Raw genomic sequence first — 21,854 nt, 5'->3', positions numbered from 1 at the left:
TATAAGTGTATGGGGGTGTAACTGAATAAAAAACTTCTAAAATTTCAAATATATATTGAAATTGTGTAACTATATTTTTATTGAGAAAAAAAAGAAAGGAAACCAAATAAAAATGTAGTACTTTTGAGTTCCAACTTTAAGGCTGTGTTTGGTTTGACTTATTTAGAGTAGAAAGAGAGAAATGGGAAAAAGAGAGAGCAGAAATAATGATACTTTAAAATGCACTAGTGATTTTAAAAAAATATTATTTGAAAAATGTTAGGAATATACTTTTTAACACTCTTCTATTAGTTAAAATCATACGGGTCTCACTAAATTTATGTAGGACGTTTTTGAATTTTGATTGACACGAATATTGCAAAACTATCCCCTTTCTAATCTTATGCATTGAGACTATACGACTAAACCTCTAGTGGTGGCTCTAGTGGATGGATGAGTTTTGACAGCAAATTTATCATAGGTACGAGTGAGTTTCATTAGCCATAGCATAACTAATTTTCTTAACATACTTAAACATATTTGTTAAAATCGACGAGGAGAAGAAGTGGTTTGAGAAAACAGGTTTAGGTTTTATCATGTTAACCAGAAGTCATGGATTCAAATTAAGTCGTGAGAATGCAATGTCTTAAAACTCTTAAAAGAGTTGTCATCCATTGTGATATTGTTGTTCTCTTTAATTGCATGCATTGAATATTCAGTTTAAGGACAAACATTAGAGATATATTAGTACCTCTCTCCTGCTCAAGGACAGCTAGGAACAAGCTTGGACTTGCTTATAATTAATTAGCTTGTTCGTATTTTAATTTTTTTTCCCTGTTTTTTTCTGCCTTATGTATCTACTCATATATAAAGGAAACTCTTAACCCAACTCTCTTTGATTAAAAATCACTCAATTCCACTGCGTGCTTTAAAGTGAAATCCCATGGAATAACGCAACAGTAAATAGAAACTATGAAATTGAGTCCTTCTGTGGACATAACCAAAATTTCATTACACATGAATGAAGAAATAAACCTGTACAAAAAATGTGCTATTTGCAGCATGCAAGAATGAAAATCTGAAATAATGAATAATCCAAATTAATGTCTTATTGGAATGAATTTGACTTTTTTTTTAATGACTTAATCTGATTTTTTAGATACAAGCTATTCACCTTTACATCGACACCGAGCCGGACACCGCGATTTTCCCTTTCATACTCAACATGGAGAGACAAGATGAGGAATAATTTGAAGGGCTATCAAGATCAGGACAAGGTACAGGGAGAACAGAATCTGAAAATCCAGATACATTTGAACATTCCCAACTAGTGGAGGAAGCATAATTTACAGACAGGGTTATATTGGATAAGCATATGTTGGTGAATGGAGATTCTTGTAGTCCAGCAAAGCTTCCAGCAATCGTTATGTTTGTTCCAATTATATCTTGGAAAATAAAGTGATCCAAAAGGGGTAAAGCATTAGGATCAAATTTGTCATCAGGATGAGAACCACAGTAACCTGTGGCTGATATTGCTGTATATATATTCTTCATTTCTATGTCAGATAAAATTATGTCCTTCATATAACCACCTCTTCCTCTAATAGTTCTGAACTCAATGCCACCTTTTGAGTTGTAGAGATGAACATGTTCTACAAAGACATTTGAAATTCCACCTGACATGTCACTACCAAATGCAAGAGTAGAGCCATAAGATGCTTGTAAATGCACCCTTCTGATGTGTACATTCTCAGTAGGCCTACCATAGGCAATTCCATACTCATCCCAACCGCTTTTAAGGGCAATTGCATCATAGCCGGTGGCAATGGTACAATCCTCTATGCAAACATGATCAGAAGAATCTGAAAATATTAAGTGTAATAAGAAAATGTATATTTAGAATAACAAGGTAATTTTCACAAAGTGGATCAGATACGAAAATAAGTCGGCATTTCAGTCCTTGAAATTGGAATGGTCGACTAATTCAGTCTCTCAAATTTACGAAACTGTAAATTGGACCTTTAATTAAAGAACATCAATCAATTTAGTCTTTCAATCAAATATCTCGTTAGTTAACATCCGTTGAAAGTAACGAAATACCTACATAGTGACTTGAATAATCTCTTCTTGCATCAAAATAAGTGTAAAGCCTTTAAAATTTTGTGCTACATTTGGAAAAAATGACTAAATTGATTGACATTGTTTAATTTCAGTGAGTAAATTGCTATTTTGTAAAGGGACTAAATCAACCAACTCTTGGTAAAAAAAAACAAAATTAACCAACTGTTACAACTCCAATGACTAAAATGCTACTACTTGATATGAAATCGTTGACCATATGTGACTAACCTGGGACTATGCCAACAGTATAAGGAGAATCTGGAGGAGCAAAGATTGAAATATTATGAATATGTACATTTCTGCATATCAACAAATATAAGCGCAAATCAATTACACATTTTATTGAAAATACTACTTATTTAAGTGGTGTTTAGAAGTAGCAAAGAACATACCTGCAATAAACTGGGTGAATGTTATACGCAGGAGCGTTCAAGAATGTCAGATTTGAAACTACCACATCAGTAGATGCCACTAATTCAACCAGATGAGGACGGCTGTAGTTCAAGGAGTGAGAGCTAAATGATTCCCACCAAGTCGATCCCATGCCATCAATGGTTCCATTGTTACCTGGTAATGTCCATAAAGATATCAAAGTTTAGGCCACAAAAACCATTAAGAAGCACAGAGAAAGTTGTAGTCAGTGTTATCCATCAGGGATCGCGAAAAATAGTGGTGTGTTCAAAGTCCACCACACTACAATGTTATAATGCTGCTATAGCCGGTATTTCACAACACTTTGAAGTTTGTGCTAAATAGCGTATAGTGGAACAATAGTAATTTGTTCAAATTTTAATATGCTATAGCGCCGCTATTTGACAACACCAGTAGTAATAGGGAAAAGAAAAACCTGTTATGACCACATCCTGTAACATGTATCCATTTATCAAGCTCTGATATCTTCCTCCAGGAACTTCAAGTCCTCGGCCATAAGACGGTAAAGGACCAAGAACATCCCAGTTATAATGATCCTATCAAATGAAAATCACAGGTAAAATGCCAAGTCAAATTAAGAAAAACCACTTTGTATGTAACTATGAAGCACTGACACAGATAATGACATCAAACAAGACACTGACACATCGAAACTGGTAATAATTTGAGAAAATGGTTTAATTGAATTGAATAAAACCACATGTGTCAGTGTCAAACACCGAACATACCATCAATCTGAAGTTTCCGTGCTACACACGTAACTAACCCGTAGATTGAAACATGTATGTTATATGTACTATATCTCTATCTCTATATACATAAAAGACAGTAATCAAAAGGCAGTGAAAAAAAAAAAGATGCAAAAGGTAAATAAAATACCTGAGATCCGATAATGACCGCGCCTTTTTCCAAAAAGAGGGTAAGATGGCTAGTGAGATTGAAACTTTGAGTAAGCCATGTTCCAGGGGGTACATATAGCTGAGCACCACCTTTATCAGCAAATGACTTGAGATAGAAGATGGCATTCTGAAATGCAATGGTGTTCAATGTTTTACCATCACCAACTGCACCAAACTCCAAAATTGATACACTGTGTGGTCTTGGCTTCAGTGATGGATTGAACCCACATTGCCTATCTCCTCTTTCACCATTCACTCTCACTTCATTGCTCAATGCCAGCAGCAGCAAGACCAATGCCACCTAAAAGTAAATTCAAGAACACAATTAAACAATTGAATTATCCTTATCACCTCATGAGATATCTTTCTTACACAACAGTTGAAAATCAAATAGTTCATAGAGACAAAGGGATTATTTCTTTCGTTTATTAAAAATAATTCATTTCAATTGATTCATAAGCCAACAATTAATATAGCAGAAATTAAAGGAGTTCGTAGCAAAAACAATGAAATAAAGCAATGCTCAGGGATTGAATTGAATGAGAAACTAGTTCTTAATGAATTGAAAACAATTGATCAATAGTTGAGAATCGAAACCATTAAATTTTTTGAAGAATACCAATTCAAATGAAAGTTCGCAAATTTATCAGATCATATAGATTTTTAACTGAAGCTGGTATCAACAGTGGCTAATGTTGACTGTGAATGGAACAAGACCAAATTCAAATAGAATCAAATAAATATAAATAATAGCATAGAATTGAACCCTTTGTGGATGAAAGGAAAAATGAATTTGGTTCATAGTTGTGAAAAGAAAAGCAATGAAAAAACAAATAAGCAGAGAAACGTACTTACTAGCATGTTCTCGGGTCAAAGTCTCTCTGACAAGAGGGAGAGTAGAGATAAAAGTAGTGACCAAAGAAACAAAAAGGAAAAAACTGCAGAGAGAGAGAGAGGTGAAGATGAAGCAGAGAGAGGAGAGACAAAGAAGTTTATGTGAGGGAGTGAATATTATAAGCATTAATCATGTAAATGACAGAAGAGAAGAGAATTAATGGTTACTTCCCCTATGACATCTGTAATCTGATGTATTATATTGGATGTTTATGTATTTTGAAATCTTTGAAATTTTAACAAAAATTTTCTTTAATTGATTAGCTTAAATGAATTAATAAACACCCGATCGCGTTTGGATACGATGATTCACGTCTCTTACGGTTTAAGTAAAAGTTTTGCACTCGAATTCAACTCTGGAAAGGTAGCAAAGTTGAAATCATTGAGGAAGAGTGTTTGCGGCTCGTCGTGGTTATAACTAACTTGAGAGATTAGTTCGTGAAGATGTGCGAAAGATACATTTGAGTCGTAGAAAAACTTTCTTTTTTCAAACTCGCTTCTATTACTATATTTCGCGCCTTAGGACATTCTTGCGGGATTAGGCCATGCGAGTCCGATTCGCGCTCAATTTTCAAATTAAGCGCGTTTTTTATTACATATGTTATGCTACCGACTCTTTCTCGCGAGATTAGGTCATGTAAATATATGATGTGCATTCAATTTTCAAATTAAAAACGCATTTTTTAGAGATGTTCATGCTACCAATTCTTTCAACACTATATTGGTAAAATAAAATAAATGTATAAATCATTAAGATTTAGAATAATAATTAAATTTCTTATCAAAAATTTGAAAAGTTATTATTTTCAAATGGTAAAGTTTAAGAAATGATTTAGTCAAAAAAAAAAAAAACGTTTGCCTTTAGTAAAAAAAACTCCTAAAAGAAAAGTCTAAGATTATTTTCTAAAAATATTTTTAATAAATGATCTTTGTTTTTTTAGAGAGGATTAATAAATGATCTTGAAAAACTCTAATAAATGATAGTGAAATCATACTTTTTGTTAAGGAAAATTACGATAGCAAATATCTAAACTTTTTTTTATGGAAACAAGTATCTTTACTTTTAAGTACGAAGATTTGATTTATTAAATACTTGCTCTTATAAGTTATAATCATCATCTTTATATAATACAAAAGCATACCTCTATAAGCGATAGTACACGTGACATCTTCTTGCTCTTCATCTCATTTAATGTTTTTCTATCAACCAATCAAAATGGATATTGAATCATTTACTTTTTGTTAGCCAATCAAAATGGATCAATGACTCATTTATTTTTCATGAGCCAATCAAAATTGATAATGACATGATTTTTTTTCCTATATATAGAGACAATTTGTTTTTCATTATTTTCATCTACATCTTCCTCCCATAAAAAATCATTGTTTTCAACTCCATTCTCTTTTCTTTTATTTGTTTATTTCTTAATGACATGTTACTTTTTATTGTGATTTCTTATGTTGCTATTTTCTATTCATATTTTCTTTTAAATTTTTCTTTTGGTGCTTTTTTCTATATTCTTTGTTTTTGACCGAATCTCTATTCATGTTTCTATTTTCTTTTGTAGATACCAAAAAAAATTGTTTTTTTGGCTCCTTTGATTTATTTAAAACAGACAACACAAAATAGATATTTGAGTGGACAAAGTTAATTAATTAATGGGTGTATAAATAAAAAACAAAAACAAGACCTTGCGTTAGTGTATAATGTATTTGATTTTTTTTTAGTTTTATTTCCTTCATCCTTATGAAATATTTAAATGAATTCATACTATTATTAAAAATAATATTCTAATTAATGATTATTAAATTATTAAATTTTTTTAGAAAAAAATGTTAATGTTTTATTCAACGCCATATCTTTGTATTCATTCTTTTTTTTAAAGGAGCATCCATTATATTATTAAAACTTATAATCACAAATGGTTTAAAAATGACTCCATATTTAATTATTTCCACAATATTCGTTTCATCCTTGACTTCTACGGAAAAACAATTCTTTTAAAACACTTCTCCAAACATGAAAAATTAAAATTGATTGATTTTGAAATCGTAATCATAGTAGTTTAAAAAAATCAATATGAAAATCACTTATTTTGGCTCAAGTTGTTTATGAACTCCATCAAATGATTTTTTTTGGGAAAACTCAAATTTTAGTTACTTAGCGGTTGAACTCTTCTCTTAGGAACCATAAGGTTAACAAAAAAAATATATAAAGGCACCTAAATACCCATTATTATTATTTTAGGGAATAAATGCTCATTATCATTTCCCTAAAAATAATCATAACAATATACAACAATATAATTTCCACTAAACGGTCTTTATTACTTTTTTAAAAATAATGAAATTGAATATGTCATCATATTTTTACATCTATTCCTTTTTTAAAAGATGATATTCCATAGGTTTGTACTACATACAAATTTGCTTCTATTTAATGGTGTTTTTTTTGTTCATGATACTAACAAAGTTTGATCTGGTTATACGGTAAAGGATCAAGTTGCACTAACTTACACAAGTTAAGAGATCAATTTGACTTATATTAAAATTAAGGGACCAAACTGAGATTTTAAAATAAGTTTATGGGTTAAATTGACCAATTTTAAAGTTATGGGACTAAATTGAACTTTAAAGTTAGTTACAGGGCCAAAGTGACATTTAAGCCAAAGAAAAAAAATTAACAATATGGAAAAATCATATAATTATAGAAATAGTAATAACAACAATATTTAAAAGGAGAATTGAATGATATTATTAGTATTAATATTTGCTATCATGTTTTTTTTTTTTAAATATGGTAACATGTCTTTAATTTTTATTTTTTTATAAGTTAATACTAAATTACTACAAGGGAAGGTAGACTCAATTGGTAAAGAATTGACTTAACTGCAAGGTAATTGATTTAACTTATGGTGTGCTTGCGCGAGGACTTCTTTAGTGAATGATTTACAAGTATCTCTCTAAATGCTCTTCGAGCCATGGGATTTGTTTTGACCCTGATGAGCTTCCGAAGCCTAACTCATCTAAACATTTTATCATTTTTTTAAATTGTAAATTTAAAAAAAATTAAAAATGAAAAATCTCAACTTTTTGATTCAAAATGAAAGCCTAAATTTTAGCATATTCTAAAATAAAAAAGATCAATCGAAAACATTTTTTAGGAAAGATTATTCAATAAAATGGAAAAATCATATAATTATAGAAATAATAATAATAAAGTTTTGAAGAAAGAATCGAATGTTACCCAAAATTAAATTTGAGCAATAACAGTGATTTTTTAAATTCCAATTTTACTAATATACTAGAAAGTTTGTATTTCAAATTTTTTTAAAGTATATATGTCGTGTCCTTTTAATAGCATAATGCATGTAAAAGTCTTTTGATAACACTTTTTTTAATGCCTTTATGTCTAATTTTATAAATAAAAATGTACATGGGATAACTCTTTAATGATCATTGCACTAACGATTTTTGAGGTATAATATTTAACAAAGTTAATAAAATAAGAAACAAAAATCATATTGACTTTATTTTTAATTAAAAAAATATGTCGACGAATGTTGATTTTGTGAAAGGTATGAAATATGATTTCATCTATCTCCAATGATACTAGCCTAAATCTAAAGTTTGTCTTTTTACTACTAGATTAAACCCTGAGAGTTGAAAAATCACAATTAACTAGACTAAATCCTGAGAGTTTATCATAATGTCGGGATTTCCAGTGGAGCCTACATTGGGTTGGGTAATCATGTTAGGTCAATAGCAATCACGAAAGTTAATTTGACACTACGTCTTCACACAGAACCATAAATCCCTAGACATATGGGTAATCTCATTTATATGTTGATCAAATTCTACTATTTCTTCCGATATGTAGAACGTAGTGTGCGAATTTATGCATTCATAATTATGTGACGTAGTCATAAAAAGTAAAATAGAGACACAAACATGTTCAAAAATGTGGGTTAGTGGTGATTTCATGGATGTAGGTTTACACTCCTTTCTTTCATGAGAAGAGATAAATGAAATTAGAAGCAAAGTGAATACGAAAAGGACATTGAATATCAGAGAAATGATAAGAGAAAAAGATATGTAATGTGTTTTCTGTCATGAGTTGGAACCTCTAAATCCAAAGTTTTTCTTTTTACCACTAGATTAAACCCTTAGAGTCGGAAAATCACAATGAAGTAGTAAATGCATTTTTAATTCAAATTAATCATGATAAATAGCATATTCATTATACATGAACCATCTCTCGTCTTGGTTTTTTACTGAAAAAAGTTTATTGGTTCAATTGTTCTTGGTTATTGGAATTACACTATGAAACACATTTTTCAAAAGTTGTTGGTAATTTTATGAGTTTCTTGAAAGGGTTGAGAATTTCTCGATAATTAATTTACCAAAACATTAGACTCAATTAAAAACACACCACATCATTTAAAAATGTATAATAAACATGTATGTTGTCAACTTAACGTAACATAAAAGTGCTTTTCTAAGGTTAAATCCTACCAAAGACCAAAATAAAAGAATTTGAAATAGTACAAGTTGAATGAAATAAATGGTATGAAAGAGAACAACATGTAAAAACTTAAATTTAATATTTTCTAGAAGAAGAATTAGACTAAACCAAAAAAAGTGTTATATCATTTTAAATTTTTTAATAAGCATGTATTTTATAAACTTAGCATAATACATCTGCATTTGTCTAATGTAAAATCCCATAAAATGCCAAAAGTAAATGAATTTGAAAAGAAATATTAAGTTTGAATAAAAAATATAGCATTAAAGCGAATGACATCTAATAACTAAAATTTAAGATAAAAAAAAATCAAACAAATGACATTCAAAAACTAACAAATCAGTTTATCATAATGTTAGGCCTTCCAATAGAGCCTACATTAGGTTGGATAATCATGTTATGTTAATAGCAACCAAACAAGTTAGATTGACACTACGTCTTCACAAAAAAACTTAAGGCACTAGGTAAATGGGTCATCTCATTTCTATCTTGATCAAAATCTACTCTTTCATCCAATATGTAGAATGTTAACTCACACTTGAAAATGTTACCATATTTTAACCAACTGTGTGATTACATGTGTTCTTAATTATGTGACACAGTCATGGAAAGTAAAATAGAGACAGAACATGTTCAAAAATTTGGGTATATGATGATTTCGTGGATGTATGTTTATGTTCCTTTCTTTCACGAGAAGAGATAAAGAAAATTAGAAGAAACACAATGAATTCGAAAAAGGACATTGGATATGAGAGAAATAATAAGAGAAAAAAATATGCAGTGTGTTTTGTCCATAAGAGAGTAGTGAATAATACGAGTTGTCGTTAATTTTATAGATTTGTTGAAGGAATTGAGGAATCTTGAGTAATTATTTTACCAACAAATTAGACTTAATTAAAAAAAACTCAATTTAATTTTAAAATGTTTAATAAGCATGTATTTTCTAAACTCAACATAACACATCTGCATTTTTCGATTGTTACATCCCACCAAATATCAAAATTAAAGGAATTTAAAATAATAGAGGTTGAATAAAAATATAGTATGAAAATGAATTTTAACATAAGAGAAATGATAAGGGAAAAAATTAAGGAGTGTGTGCTTTGTCTGTGAAAGTATACGGATTATATTGAGTTGTTGGGGGACTACCGGGGATCCAAAAACTAACAAAAAATTCATCATAATTTTGGAACTACCAGGGAATCCTACACTGGGTATGATTCCCACAGTATACTACAAACCACACGAGTGAGATTGATACCACATCCTTACAAAATATCTTATAGCATCACGTATATGAGTCTTTTTACTGATACCTTCTTCGAAATCTACTATTCCATCCAATATAGAACTTTAAGGAATTAGCTAGGTATATGGGTATATCATTTAAATGTTCTTTAAAATTTACTCTTGCGTTCATGCAAAACTTTAACTCACAATTGACACATTAACATCTCTTCTTCAAGTATGAGACTCTTTACATCTGTGATCTACCACCTTGAATCACTCCCGCTTTCCCCACAAAGTTGAATCAGATAGAGAGGAACCACACAAATAAGAATGATACCACATTTTCACCCAATATTTTAAGGCACTAAGTGTATGAATTTTTTCACTTATATGTTGTTCAACCTTCAATCCTCTACTCAATGTTAGACTATAACTTACATTTGATACATCACAACATTATCTCCCTCAAATATGAAAAAATTCTAGCCCGTGCTTGGCACGGGTATCCATACTAGTAGTTAATGAAAAGAAACGAATTGTTGGGGTAAAGTAATTAAAATGTGATTAGTTTGGTTGTGTCTTAGAAGGAGAAGGAGAAGGATAGATTGAGTGAATATTAATGGTATGGTATGGGGTAGGAAAGAAAGACGAAGAGAACGAGTGAGTGAATAAGAAAGGGAATAAGTGCATGTGGGAAAGACAGAACATAAGGGATTGTGGGCCATGCATCAATCATGACACTGATGCTAGCCTGGCGTTTTCTCAATCACTTCACGTATAACAGAACATCTATTTAGAGTTAGACTGTTCTTATCATATAAGGTTCTTTTTAATGTCTATCATCAACACATCAACATAGATATTTATACAATTTTGGTTATTTGAAGGACCCATTTGGAAAAACTAGGTGGAATATTGTATTTGTTTCAAGTTAAGTTCGTAGATTTTTGATAATAAAATGATTGAAATATACATGTTTATGATCATTATAAGTTTTTTTTTTAGGGAAATGATTATTATAAGTTATATTCAAATAATATATTTTATTTTATATTAATGAGTATGTTTGGTTTGTCGGTTGACAAGAATTAATTTTGAATATATCAGTTATGTAAAATTGATTTTGACTAAAAAAATAAATTGAAGGTATAATGATTTATGTTTGAATAAGTTCATGTGAAAATGAGTTGAATTTTAAGTTTTTGTGTAAAAATCAATTCCATAATCAGAGGTTACAATCATAGTTTAAAGTATAATTAATTTTGAAAGCGAAATTAATTTTACTCGAACCCATCCAAACATATTAGAATGAATTCTACATCTCAAGAATCAATTTTGGTTCATCTATAAATGGAATCAAACATACACTAAGATCGATTTAATTTATATGCATTACACATGGATTTAATGATATATTTGTGTTTGATTATACATATTCCAACGTCTTGGTAGGAAATGTACATACGAGTGTGGGTCAAGTTAGAGCCAAATTGCAAAGCACTGATCAAGTTGAAAAACCAAAACAAGAAGTTCAGATTGATCACTAATATAAGAATGAAATATGAACAAGTTAGACTTTGGGCTGAACATGAAATTTGTAGGTAGTTGAAGTAGTTTTCCAAGGATACAAGAATAAAATTTAGAGTATTACTTTTCTCACCCTGTTGACTTCTCGCGCGCCCTTTAAAATTTCAAAAAATGCCCTTTTGCATTCCGGATTATGTAATCCGGATTGCATTAGCACCATGAAAAAAGGGTCTAAATGATGAAAAAACAGTTAAAGATATAGTTTACATGTATGATCTATCTAACCAATTTTAAATGGTATACTCAACTATTCATTGTTATTATATTCCCTTTTGGTCCAAAGAATAACATCTAGCTCAATCTAATAGGAGTAATGTGCAAAAAAAGAAGGCAAATAGAATCATTTTATTTCCATTTTTATTGCACCTTCCCTGTTGCTGGGCTTATTTTTCTGCTATGTCCCTAGCCGCTGCTTGCTTTGTTACAGTAGGCTGGGCATCTTTAATTGTTGTAACAGCTTGCCAATTTATGCACTCCTGGTGCTTGGCCTTTTATATATATGCAGTTTCAAAAAAAAAAATCATATACACAAAATATGTCATTTTATCAACTTGTCACACAGAACAATTAACAGAAGACAACAAAATACTTCAATCATACATCAACACAAGCACAAAGAGAACTAGTAACAATACATGAAGGCAAATGTGATATGAAACTGTTACAAACATGTTCAGAATTGGTGCTGGTGCTGTCCGGATTACGTAATCTGGATTGCACCAGCACCATGGAAAAAAGGGTGTTTAGGGGGTCTTCGGATTATGTAATCCAGAAACATCATGTAACGCGCCCTATTTTTGAAGTTTCCAGATTACAAAATCCGGAAAAATCCGTAACTCCATTTTTCACCCTATAACAAAGGAAAACACCATTTTGGATTATAAAATCAGGAAACCTCAAGGGCATTTTTGGAAGGAAAAAAAAACACAGGGCGCCCGAGAATCTTATAGGGTGGGAAAAGTAATACTCTAAAATTTATTGGATTAGTACATCTAGAAATATGGGTTGAACCTTACATAGAGGTCACTTACAAAATTTGAAAGGGTAAAAAAAAGTATACAAAGGTGTAATAGAGATTTACCTGCACCTAAATCACACTTCAAGACTAAAGTGACATTAATTATACATATTTCTAAGCCTCGCATAATACCGCTCTAATTGATATTTAGGATGTGGAGATATCCTGAAAAGTGGGGTGCAACATTAGTAAAAGGCCTAAAAACTCATTTTTAACACTTCTATAATTAAACAAAATAGTCAGTCCCAACATATTGACCGTTGCTTTTTTGACTTCCAATGTTTCCACATGGAAATAACTAAAAAACTCAGCTGTAGTTAGTTTTCTAGTTATAAGTCAGCAGTAGTTAACTACCGATGGGGGTATTTAAGTATTTTCCATGCATTGTTAGGAATTTTTCGATGTTAGAAAAGCAATTTTCCAACATATTAATCACATATCAATATGGTTGTTTAAAACATTAATATAAATAAACGATTTTTAGGTGAAACAATATTTGGTCAGATTTAACTTACCTCCCAGTTAAACTAAGAATTACCATGGTCCTTTCTCTTGAAAACAGAAGAATTAATAAAAAAATATGAATAATTAACATAAAATGACGGTTTATAAATAATTAAAATATAACTATGCACACACTATCAAAACATAAAATTATATACAGATTCTCTCCCTCTCTCTCTTTTGTGAGCCGACAGCTGAAACTCTAATTTCTTCTTCTTCATCCATCAAAGAGGGGTGGTTTAGGGTCAATTTTTGACCCCAAATCACCCCTCTAAATTGTTTTTCTCCTTCCTTTTATTTAAATAAGTGATTTTCACGTCGAATTAGGTTTTCCTTTTGTGATTTCGTCGTCTTAGTGTGACACTGTTTTGTTTGTCGTCTTTGTGCGATGTTGTTTGTCATTTCCTTATTGTTCAGGTGTTTGTTAGGTTCAGATTGTCAGATCAACTTCGATCTAGTGCAGTTCCAACAAATGACTTTGGCGTCATCAACGTTGCAGATCCGGAGGCATGACTATTCCGGAGATTTTAATATAGTCTTATTTGTAGGCTTATGTACTTTGTTGTTTTATGCTATTAACATGGATGTTGTGAGTTTGATCACAAATTCATCCTTTTTGTTTTTAGCGAATTTGTATTGCATCGATGTACTCTATCAATTTGAATGAATGAATGTTGTTTGTTTTGTGTCAAAAAAAAACTATGCACACACTTATTATTAATCAATTATACATGAAAATATCAAAATTATTACTCACACGGATCTAAAATCATCCAAAAATAATAGGTTGTGTTTTGTATTGTGATGTGTGCACGCGTGTGTGTGGCGGAGGAGGGGGGTATGTAATCATTCGTAAAAGAGGCAAGAATTCTTATCCAACCTACTTGGGTACCAACGTCAAGACAACACTTTGATTCGGTCCACAATTTCTATTGTTGACTGCACTTTATTGCTGAAGATTGGGTCATTCATAGCCTTTATATCATCCATATGACTACATGTCAATTAGGTTTCAATCTTCTTACTCTTATCGGCCTAAATTTGACTTGCAAATCGGGTGAGTGAATTTAGTGTGATAATCCACACTACTCTCAAACATCAGAAAACCACATATCAAATCTCGTACACAAAACTATGTTGTATAATATAATAAATCATATTATCCGACAAGCCGTCACACAATACATAATCAGTTTGCAATATGAATTGGGTATGACCCCTCTCCAGTCCATATTTGATCTAGTTAGAAGCACACATATGCCTATTGTTGACCGCCAATAACCAACAAAAAATTTAATAACTGAGTAAATCCAGATGTTGGTGCCCAATAGAAGGACCAAGGACGTAACAGGCATAAAAAAGCTAGACAAAACTAGTAGATTCTTTCTTCCAAGAAAATAATCTGCTAGTGATGATAGGGTAAAAGACCCTATAAAACAGCCAAAAAAAAATGTTGATTGTGGTAGGGCTTGAATCAATGTGTTTTCACATTCAAGCCCAAACACAGAAATGACAGATGATTGTTTGTAATCCCAAGACCAAGAAGATCTTGGAATTTCACAGAGATTTGAGGTTGAGGTTGTGACATTGCACGACGATGGGTTTGTGCAATGCCAATTTGGGAGTCGTTATGTGTAAATGATTAAGAAAATTTCATAGTAAAAGTAAACAATATGAACTCCATTATTATTCAGTTAGGTTTATTAAGAAACTGCAGTGAGTAAAAAATAAACAATATTTACTCCATTATTAATTCAATTAATATTTGTCCATGTGGCACTACCATATTTTTGCTACAAGTGGCATAGTCATATAAATATATTTATTTTGGTAAAAGTATTATAAAAATATAAATATATAAATATAAATAACTTTACATTTAAATCCCCTCAAAAGAAGTTTGCATTTAAAAAATTCCACACATGTCACTTGACAATTGGTTTTTTTTCAAGACAAAAAACAAAATGAAAACAATTTTTTTTTAGCAAGTCAAAAAATTAAAAATATACTAAAGACAAAATTGTTCAAGTCAGAAAATCAAAAAAAGATGAAGAATGTAATCACAGCCCTTTAAATAAAAGCCTAACTGAAGAAAAAAAATACCTCTAAAAGTACCTCTACCGCCTGATCTTCTACCTCTGGTTCTTCAGCCTTCGATCTTATACGACCGGATCTTGATGAGATTTAAAGCGTGGCAAGTGTGGCCGGATCTTCAACCCGCTAAGAATAACATATTTATTACCCTGAGAACCTACTTTCTTCTGGATTTTTTTTTGATAAAACGGTTAGACATTTATGTCAACATGTCACACACACATACGCAAGCGCGCGTGCGTGCGCACACACACATTATCACTTTAGGAAAAAATGGATGATTAGTACACTTAAGTTAATCATCGGTTAGGTTAGGAATTCTTAGCCAGTCCAAACCAATTATATTTGTCTTGAATAGTATTATTCGACAACTCGTCACACAATACATAATCAGTCCGCAATATGAATTGGGTATGACCCCTCTCCAGTCCAGATTTGATCTAGTTAGATGCACACATGTGCCTATTGTTGACTGCCAAAAACCAACAAAAAATTTAATAACTTAAATCCAGATGTTGGTGCCCAATAGAAGGACCAATGACGTAATAGGCATGAAAAAGCTAGACAAAACTAGTAGATTCTTTCTTCCAAGAAAAGAATTTGCTAGTGATGATAGGGCAAAAGACCCTATAAAACAGCCAAAGAAAAATGTTGACTATGATAGGGCTTGAATAAATGTGTTTGCACATTCAAGCCCAAACTCAGAAATGACAGATGATTGTATGTAATACCAAGACAATAAGATCTTGGAATTTCACAGAGGTTTGAGGTTGAGGTTATGACATTACACGACAATGGGTTTGTGCAATGCCAATTTCGGATCTTTATGTGTAAATGGTTAAGAATGATGCTTGAGCATTGAAAAACATGAAAAATGCTATTAGGAGGGCTTCTAAAAAGTCTCTTCAAGTGAAGACTTTCAAGCGCTCCTCAATCAAACCATCTCATGAAATGTTGGTTTCCATTTCGTGAATGAAAGACACGCTTGAAGACATTGTTAAGATAAGAGAGAGGAAATGAGACTTATGTTTAAGAAAACACTAAGAGTGTGTCCGCACTTTATAGAATTCATTTTTTCACTTAAGTAAATTTCAAAGTAAAAGTAAACAACATTAACTCCATTATTATTCACTTAGGTTTATTAAAAAAATTCAGTAAGTAAAAATTAAACAATATTTACTCCATTATTAATTCAATCAATATTTGTCCACGTGGCTGCCATATTTTTGCTACACTTAGCATAGTAATATAAATATATTTATTTTGTTAAAAGTCATATAAAAATAAAAATATAAATACATAAATATATATAAGTTTACATTTAAATCCCCTCAAAAAAAGTTTGCATTTAAAAAAGTTCACACGTGGCACCAATTAACGTGTCACTTGACAATTGATTTTTTTCAAGCCAAAAATCAAAATGAAAACACTTTTTTTTTTAGTCAAAAAATTAAAAATATACTAAAGACAAATTTGTTCAAGTCAAAAAAAAAAAAAAAGATGAAGAATGTAATCACAGCCCTTTAAATAAAAGTCTAACTGAAGAAAAAAATACCTCTAAAAGTACGTCTACCGCCTGATCTTCTACCTCCATATCTTCAACTTTCGATCTTATACGAACGAATCAAAGTTACCGGATCTTGATGAGATTTAAGATGTGGTAGATGTGGCCGGATCTTCAACCCACTAAAACTAACATATTTATTACCCCGAGAACCTACTTTCTTCTGGATTTTTTTTGATAAAACGGTTAGACATTTATGTCATCATGTCACACACACACGCACACACGCGCGCGTGCGCTCACACACATTATCAAGTTAGGAAAAATTGGATGATTAGTCAAGTTAAGTTAATCATGGTTAGGTTAGGAATTCTTAGCCAGTCCAAACCAATTATATTTGTCTTGAATAGTACTATCCGACAACCCTTCACACAATATATAATCAGTCCGCAATATGAATTGGGTATGACCCCTCTTTAGTCCATATTTGATCTAGTTAGAAGCACCCATGTGTCTATTGTTGACCGCCAAAAACCAACAAAAAATTTAATAACTGAGTAAATACATTAGTTGGTGCCCAATAGAAGGACCAATGACATAACAGGCATAAAAAAGCTAGACAAAACTAGTAGATTCTTTCTTCCAAAAAAAGAATCTGCTAGTGATGATAGGGCAAAAGACCCTATAAAACAGCCAAAGAAAAATGTTGACTGTGGTAGGGATTGAATGAATGCGTTTGCACATTCAAGCCCAAACTCAAAAAAGACAGATGATTGTTTGTAATCCCAAGACCAAGATGATCTTGGAATTTCATAGAGGTTTGATGTTGAGGTTGTGACATTGCACGACAATGGGTTTGTGCAATGCCAATTTGGGAGTCCTTATGTGTAAATTGTTGAGAATGATGCTTGAGCATTGAAAAACATGAAAAATGCTATTAGGAGGGCTTCTAAAAAGTCTCTTCAAGTGAAGACTTTCAAGCGCTCCTCAATCAAACCATCTCATGAAATGTTGGTTTCCATTTCATGAATGAAAGACACGCTTGAAGACATTGTTAAGAGAATAGAGAGTAAATGAGACTTATGTTTTAGAAAACACTAAGAGTGTGTTCGCACTTTATAGTATTCATTTTTTCACTTAAGTAAATTCCACGGTAAAAGTAAACAATATTAACTCCATTATTATTCAGTTAGGTTTATTAAGTTTACATTTAAATCCCCTCAAAAAAAGTTTGCATTTAAAAAAGTTCACGCGTCATTTCAAAAAAAAAAAAAAAATTCACACGTGGCATCAATACTGTAACACCCTACTTCTATTGAGCGGTAAAACGCGCGAATATACTAACATATTCTAGAAATAGATGCTACGTCTCCGAATAAACCACAATTCATACATGCATAAAGATCATGTTATACTACATAGCAGCGGAACAACATATAATTCATAAACAATCTCTGGATCTCCAAACTAAATACAAATGTATCATCCAAATCTCAAATAACAGAATATCTCAACTCCAAATACATAGTCAAATAAACAACATGCAAAGACTATCCTAGATCAGAGCCCTAATCTAGACACTTGCATGAAAAAGAGGAACTCCACTCCTCGGCATCAACAAGCAACAACTAACATCCTGCACGCCGTCTACCCATCCATACAGAGAGGTAGGCGGTCCACCACAGACCACTGAGGGTTAGCATTACATCATCATAATCCATAAAAGATTTAAGCAAGAACATTGGAAATGAAAGATATATTCAAGAATACAAAATAACAAATCATACATGTATTCACAAGTATTCACAACACTTATATCATTAAATATTATCATTCCAAGTTCGTATCAACAAGTGTATCATACACGTATCACATATACATAACCCTCCCTCCTAGAACACTAGCATCACATGATCATTATTATCCCCCATCACTTACATTTCAAGCTATCACATTATTATCATAGCATAGCATACATATTCAACCTCTAATCAAGTCATCAACAAAATCTCATCATTTATCAACATCAATCAATGAAAACATTACTCACTTCATTACTCATCTAGCATGCTTATCTCAACAAGTACAATTTGTCATATCGAAGTTATAAGCAAGCCATCATCATTAACAAAGAACATCACCACATCATATATGTATATATACATATACAAATCTCACCTCATCATTATTATTAAAATAACCATCATCAATTGATTCACCAAGTGTATAAGCACAAATAATTAAGACATGCAATCAGAGCATAATACAATTATTCACAACCCTCCACAATATTCACCAATGTACATATACACCAATCCACATAATCACAACATTCACCAAATTTCACCAACACACAAATTCACCAAGTCACATATTCAATTATGACACGACTCATCAATTAATCAAATGCATATGATGCTCTAGACTCTTCTAGATGCATGTGGTACCAAACTCCTCCAAGGTCGTCACCTTATGATGCAACAAAAACATCATTATCAACGGCTATAATCAACGGCAATATGGATACAAGTATCCGGTCAACGGCAATATGGATATAACATCCGACACGACATATGATGCATGAACATATGACTCAATCCACAATGCATATGTTCACCACGATTCAACGGCTATAATCAACGGCTATAAGTCAACGGCTATAATCATCATCCAACTATATCATATAGTTCATATCTCCACATAGTTCCTTACATTCCAAATAAAAGAACAATCACAACATATGATCACAAACATCATATTCATCACCTAACAACCATTCATACATCATATCATAATCATATCAATCTAATCATAGAGGGTTCATAAGCAATTGGCCCTCAATGATCATTTTCAATCAAGTTCGTCTCAAAAATCACAATATTGAAAATAATTGAGCACCTAAGCCAAAACCAAGTAAACAAGTTCAATTGCCTATGCGATGTATCCTCACAAGTCACACATATGTGCAGTAGAGGTTACATAAGCATTTCATCGGCCAAATACGATGAATTCATAAAAATCACAAAGTTCGTCTCACCGAAACACTTTTCAAGAAATTTTCCATTTTCTAAGCAAAACAAGTTAAATCCCTCACCTCATAGTTTAAATACTACTAAACACCTTAATTGAACTCATAAAACATAAGTTTGAAGTTTGGAAACAATCCAAAGGGTTTAGGTCGATTTAGAAATAGTTATGCGGATTTTTCGTAAAATTTTCTCTAAGACCTACTCGGAGTATTTGCCTCATAACTCAAAAACCAAGAATCATTTTCAAGTCAAACCAAAGCCATTGGAAAGCTAACAAAATTATCTACAACTTTCATGTTTACACCGAAAACCAATTCAAAACAGAAACGAGGGAAAAAGACGCAAGAATGCGAAACAGGGGATGCTGCCTCTGTGCAGCTCGCCGTGGCGAGTAAATCTACTCGCGAGGCGAGTAAGCATCACCGAAAGCACCTCCTGCTCGCCTCCCACTCGCTGTGGCGAGTTGGGACAGTCCTGTTACGAGAAAAACTCACTTTTTCACCCCAAAACCCCAATTTTGACTTCCCAAAGCTCAAATTTGATCCCAAAGTTTGTTTAAACATTTCTAAACATGAAAAGACACCCAATTCCATATAAAATTTGCCCCAAAACATTCTCCTAACAAAAATCACCATTTGACCCATTTTCATCAAACTTCAAACAAAACAACACAAAGTCATATCAAACTCTCCAATTATGATTACCCAATGTTTTAATCATCAACAACAACATCTATCAACAACAACAGCAGCTAAACATCATGAATTCACCAACAATTCATCACAACAACATCTCATATCACCATTTTTGGGCAAAAATGCAAAGTATACATATAACCACAACTTAAGCATGTAATTTCATCATCAACAACTCAATTAACATTCAAATTACATACTCAAACATTGCATCAAAACATGAACACGAATTTGAAAGCAATTAGGTTCAATTCAACAATTTCACAAAAATGGGTAAAGAGAAAAAGATGTGAATTATGGTTGAAATCTAACCCTCTTACCTCTAGCACCAAGATTCTCTAACCCAAGCTTCAATTTAGCTCCTAGATGATGAATCCCTCTTGCCTCTAACCCTTGCACTTGTTCTTCTCTCTAGCCTCTATCTCTTATCTTCTCAAATGAAAAATGAAATGAAAATGTTGTAACCCTATCTCTTCTCACTAACATTAGTTTATAAAGGCTCACTTAATGGGCTTATCTCACAAACCTTAATGGGCCTAACCCATTTCTAATTCAACCTTAAAAATGTTACTACTCACCTACCGGTAAAATATAACACTAACGGTCACTTAACGGTAATTAAAATAATTACTACACCCTCTCTAGTAACTTGGTAAAATAATAACTTCCACTAAACACTAAAAAAATAACTTTCTGCAAAATTACAAAATTGCCACTGCCCTCAAAATGACCAAAATGCCCCTAAGTCCAAAATGACTAAAATACCCTTCTAACACTGAATTCTACGATTCCCAACCAAAAATACACACAGAGGCAAATAATCACATAAGAGCACATATAACACACATAAATAAATAATAAAATAAAACTAGCGAAAATCGGGCTGTTACAAATACACGTGTCACTTGACAATTGGTTTTTTTTCAAGCCAAAGAACAAAATGAAAACAATTTTTTTCTTGTTGAGTCAAAAAATTAAAAATATACTGAAGACAAAATTGTTCAAGTCAAGAAAAAAAAAAGATCTAAAAAAGATGAAGAATGTAACCACAACCCTTAAAATAAAAGCCTAAGTGAAGGAAAAAATACCTCCACCGCCTGATCTTCTACCTTCGGATCTTAAACCTTCGATCTTATATGGTCGGATCAAAGTTACCGGATCTTGATGAGATTTAAAGCGTGGTAGGTGCGGCCGGATCTTCAACCCACTAAGACTAACATATTTATTGCCCCGAGAACCTACTTTCTTCGGATTTTTTTTTCATAAAACGGTTAGACATTTTTGTCAACATGTCACACACACGCCCGCACGGGTGCGTGCGCACACAAACATTATCAAGTTAG

At 31.9% G+C, this 21,854-nt stretch overlaps 1 protein-coding gene and 1 long non-coding RNA gene across 2 annotated transcripts; both read right to left on the bottom strand.

Moving 5' to 3' along the window:
* Nucleotides 1-957: 957 nt before the first annotated feature.
* Nucleotides 958-4,415, bottom strand: LOC146902638 (putative polygalacturonase). Its single transcript, XM_085731528.1, has 6 exons — nt 4,287-4,415; nt 3,412-3,732; nt 2,948-3,068; nt 2,493-2,667; nt 2,329-2,399; nt 958-1,841 (listed from the first exon to the last, which is right to left on the bottom strand). The coding sequence occupies exons 1-6, from the start codon at nt 4,290-4,292 to the stop codon at nt 1,156-1,158; spliced, it is 1,380 nt and encodes a 459-aa protein (XP_085587654.1). The 5' UTR covers nt 4,293-4,415; the 3' UTR covers nt 958-1,155.
* A 13,740-nt stretch (nt 4,416-18,155) lies between these two features.
* On the bottom strand, nt 18,156-21,374 carry LOC146902637 (uncharacterized). The gene is made up of 2 exons (XR_015022639.1): nt 20,832-21,374; nt 18,156-18,434 (listed from the first exon to the last, which is right to left on the bottom strand). It is a non-coding gene; the product is annotated as an uncharacterized LOC146902637 (long non-coding RNA).
* Between the last annotated feature and the right edge of the window lie 480 nt (nt 21,375-21,854).

This window comes from Medicago sativa, chromosome 8 (genome assembly GCF_051527215.1).
Source record: "Medicago sativa cultivar Bolivia chromosome 8, Bolivia_mono, whole genome shotgun sequence".
Lineage (NCBI taxonomy): Eukaryota > Viridiplantae > Streptophyta > Magnoliopsida > Fabales > Fabaceae > Medicago > Medicago sativa.
Note: the sequence above shows the minus strand (reverse complement) of the source record. Positions and strands in the feature narration are given on the sequence as shown.

Excerpts from the sequence above, each read along its gene's own strand:
- LOC146902638 (XM_085731528.1), bottom strand. Across the intron at positions 2,668-2,947 it reads ACAGGATGTGGTCATAACAG|GTAACAATGGAACCATTGAT; the intron begins GTTTTTCTTTTC and ends GGACATTACCAG. Across the intron at positions 2,400-2,492 it reads ATTCACCCAGTTTATTGCAG|AAATGTACATATTCATAATA; the intron begins GTATGTTCTTTG and ends GTTGATATGCAG.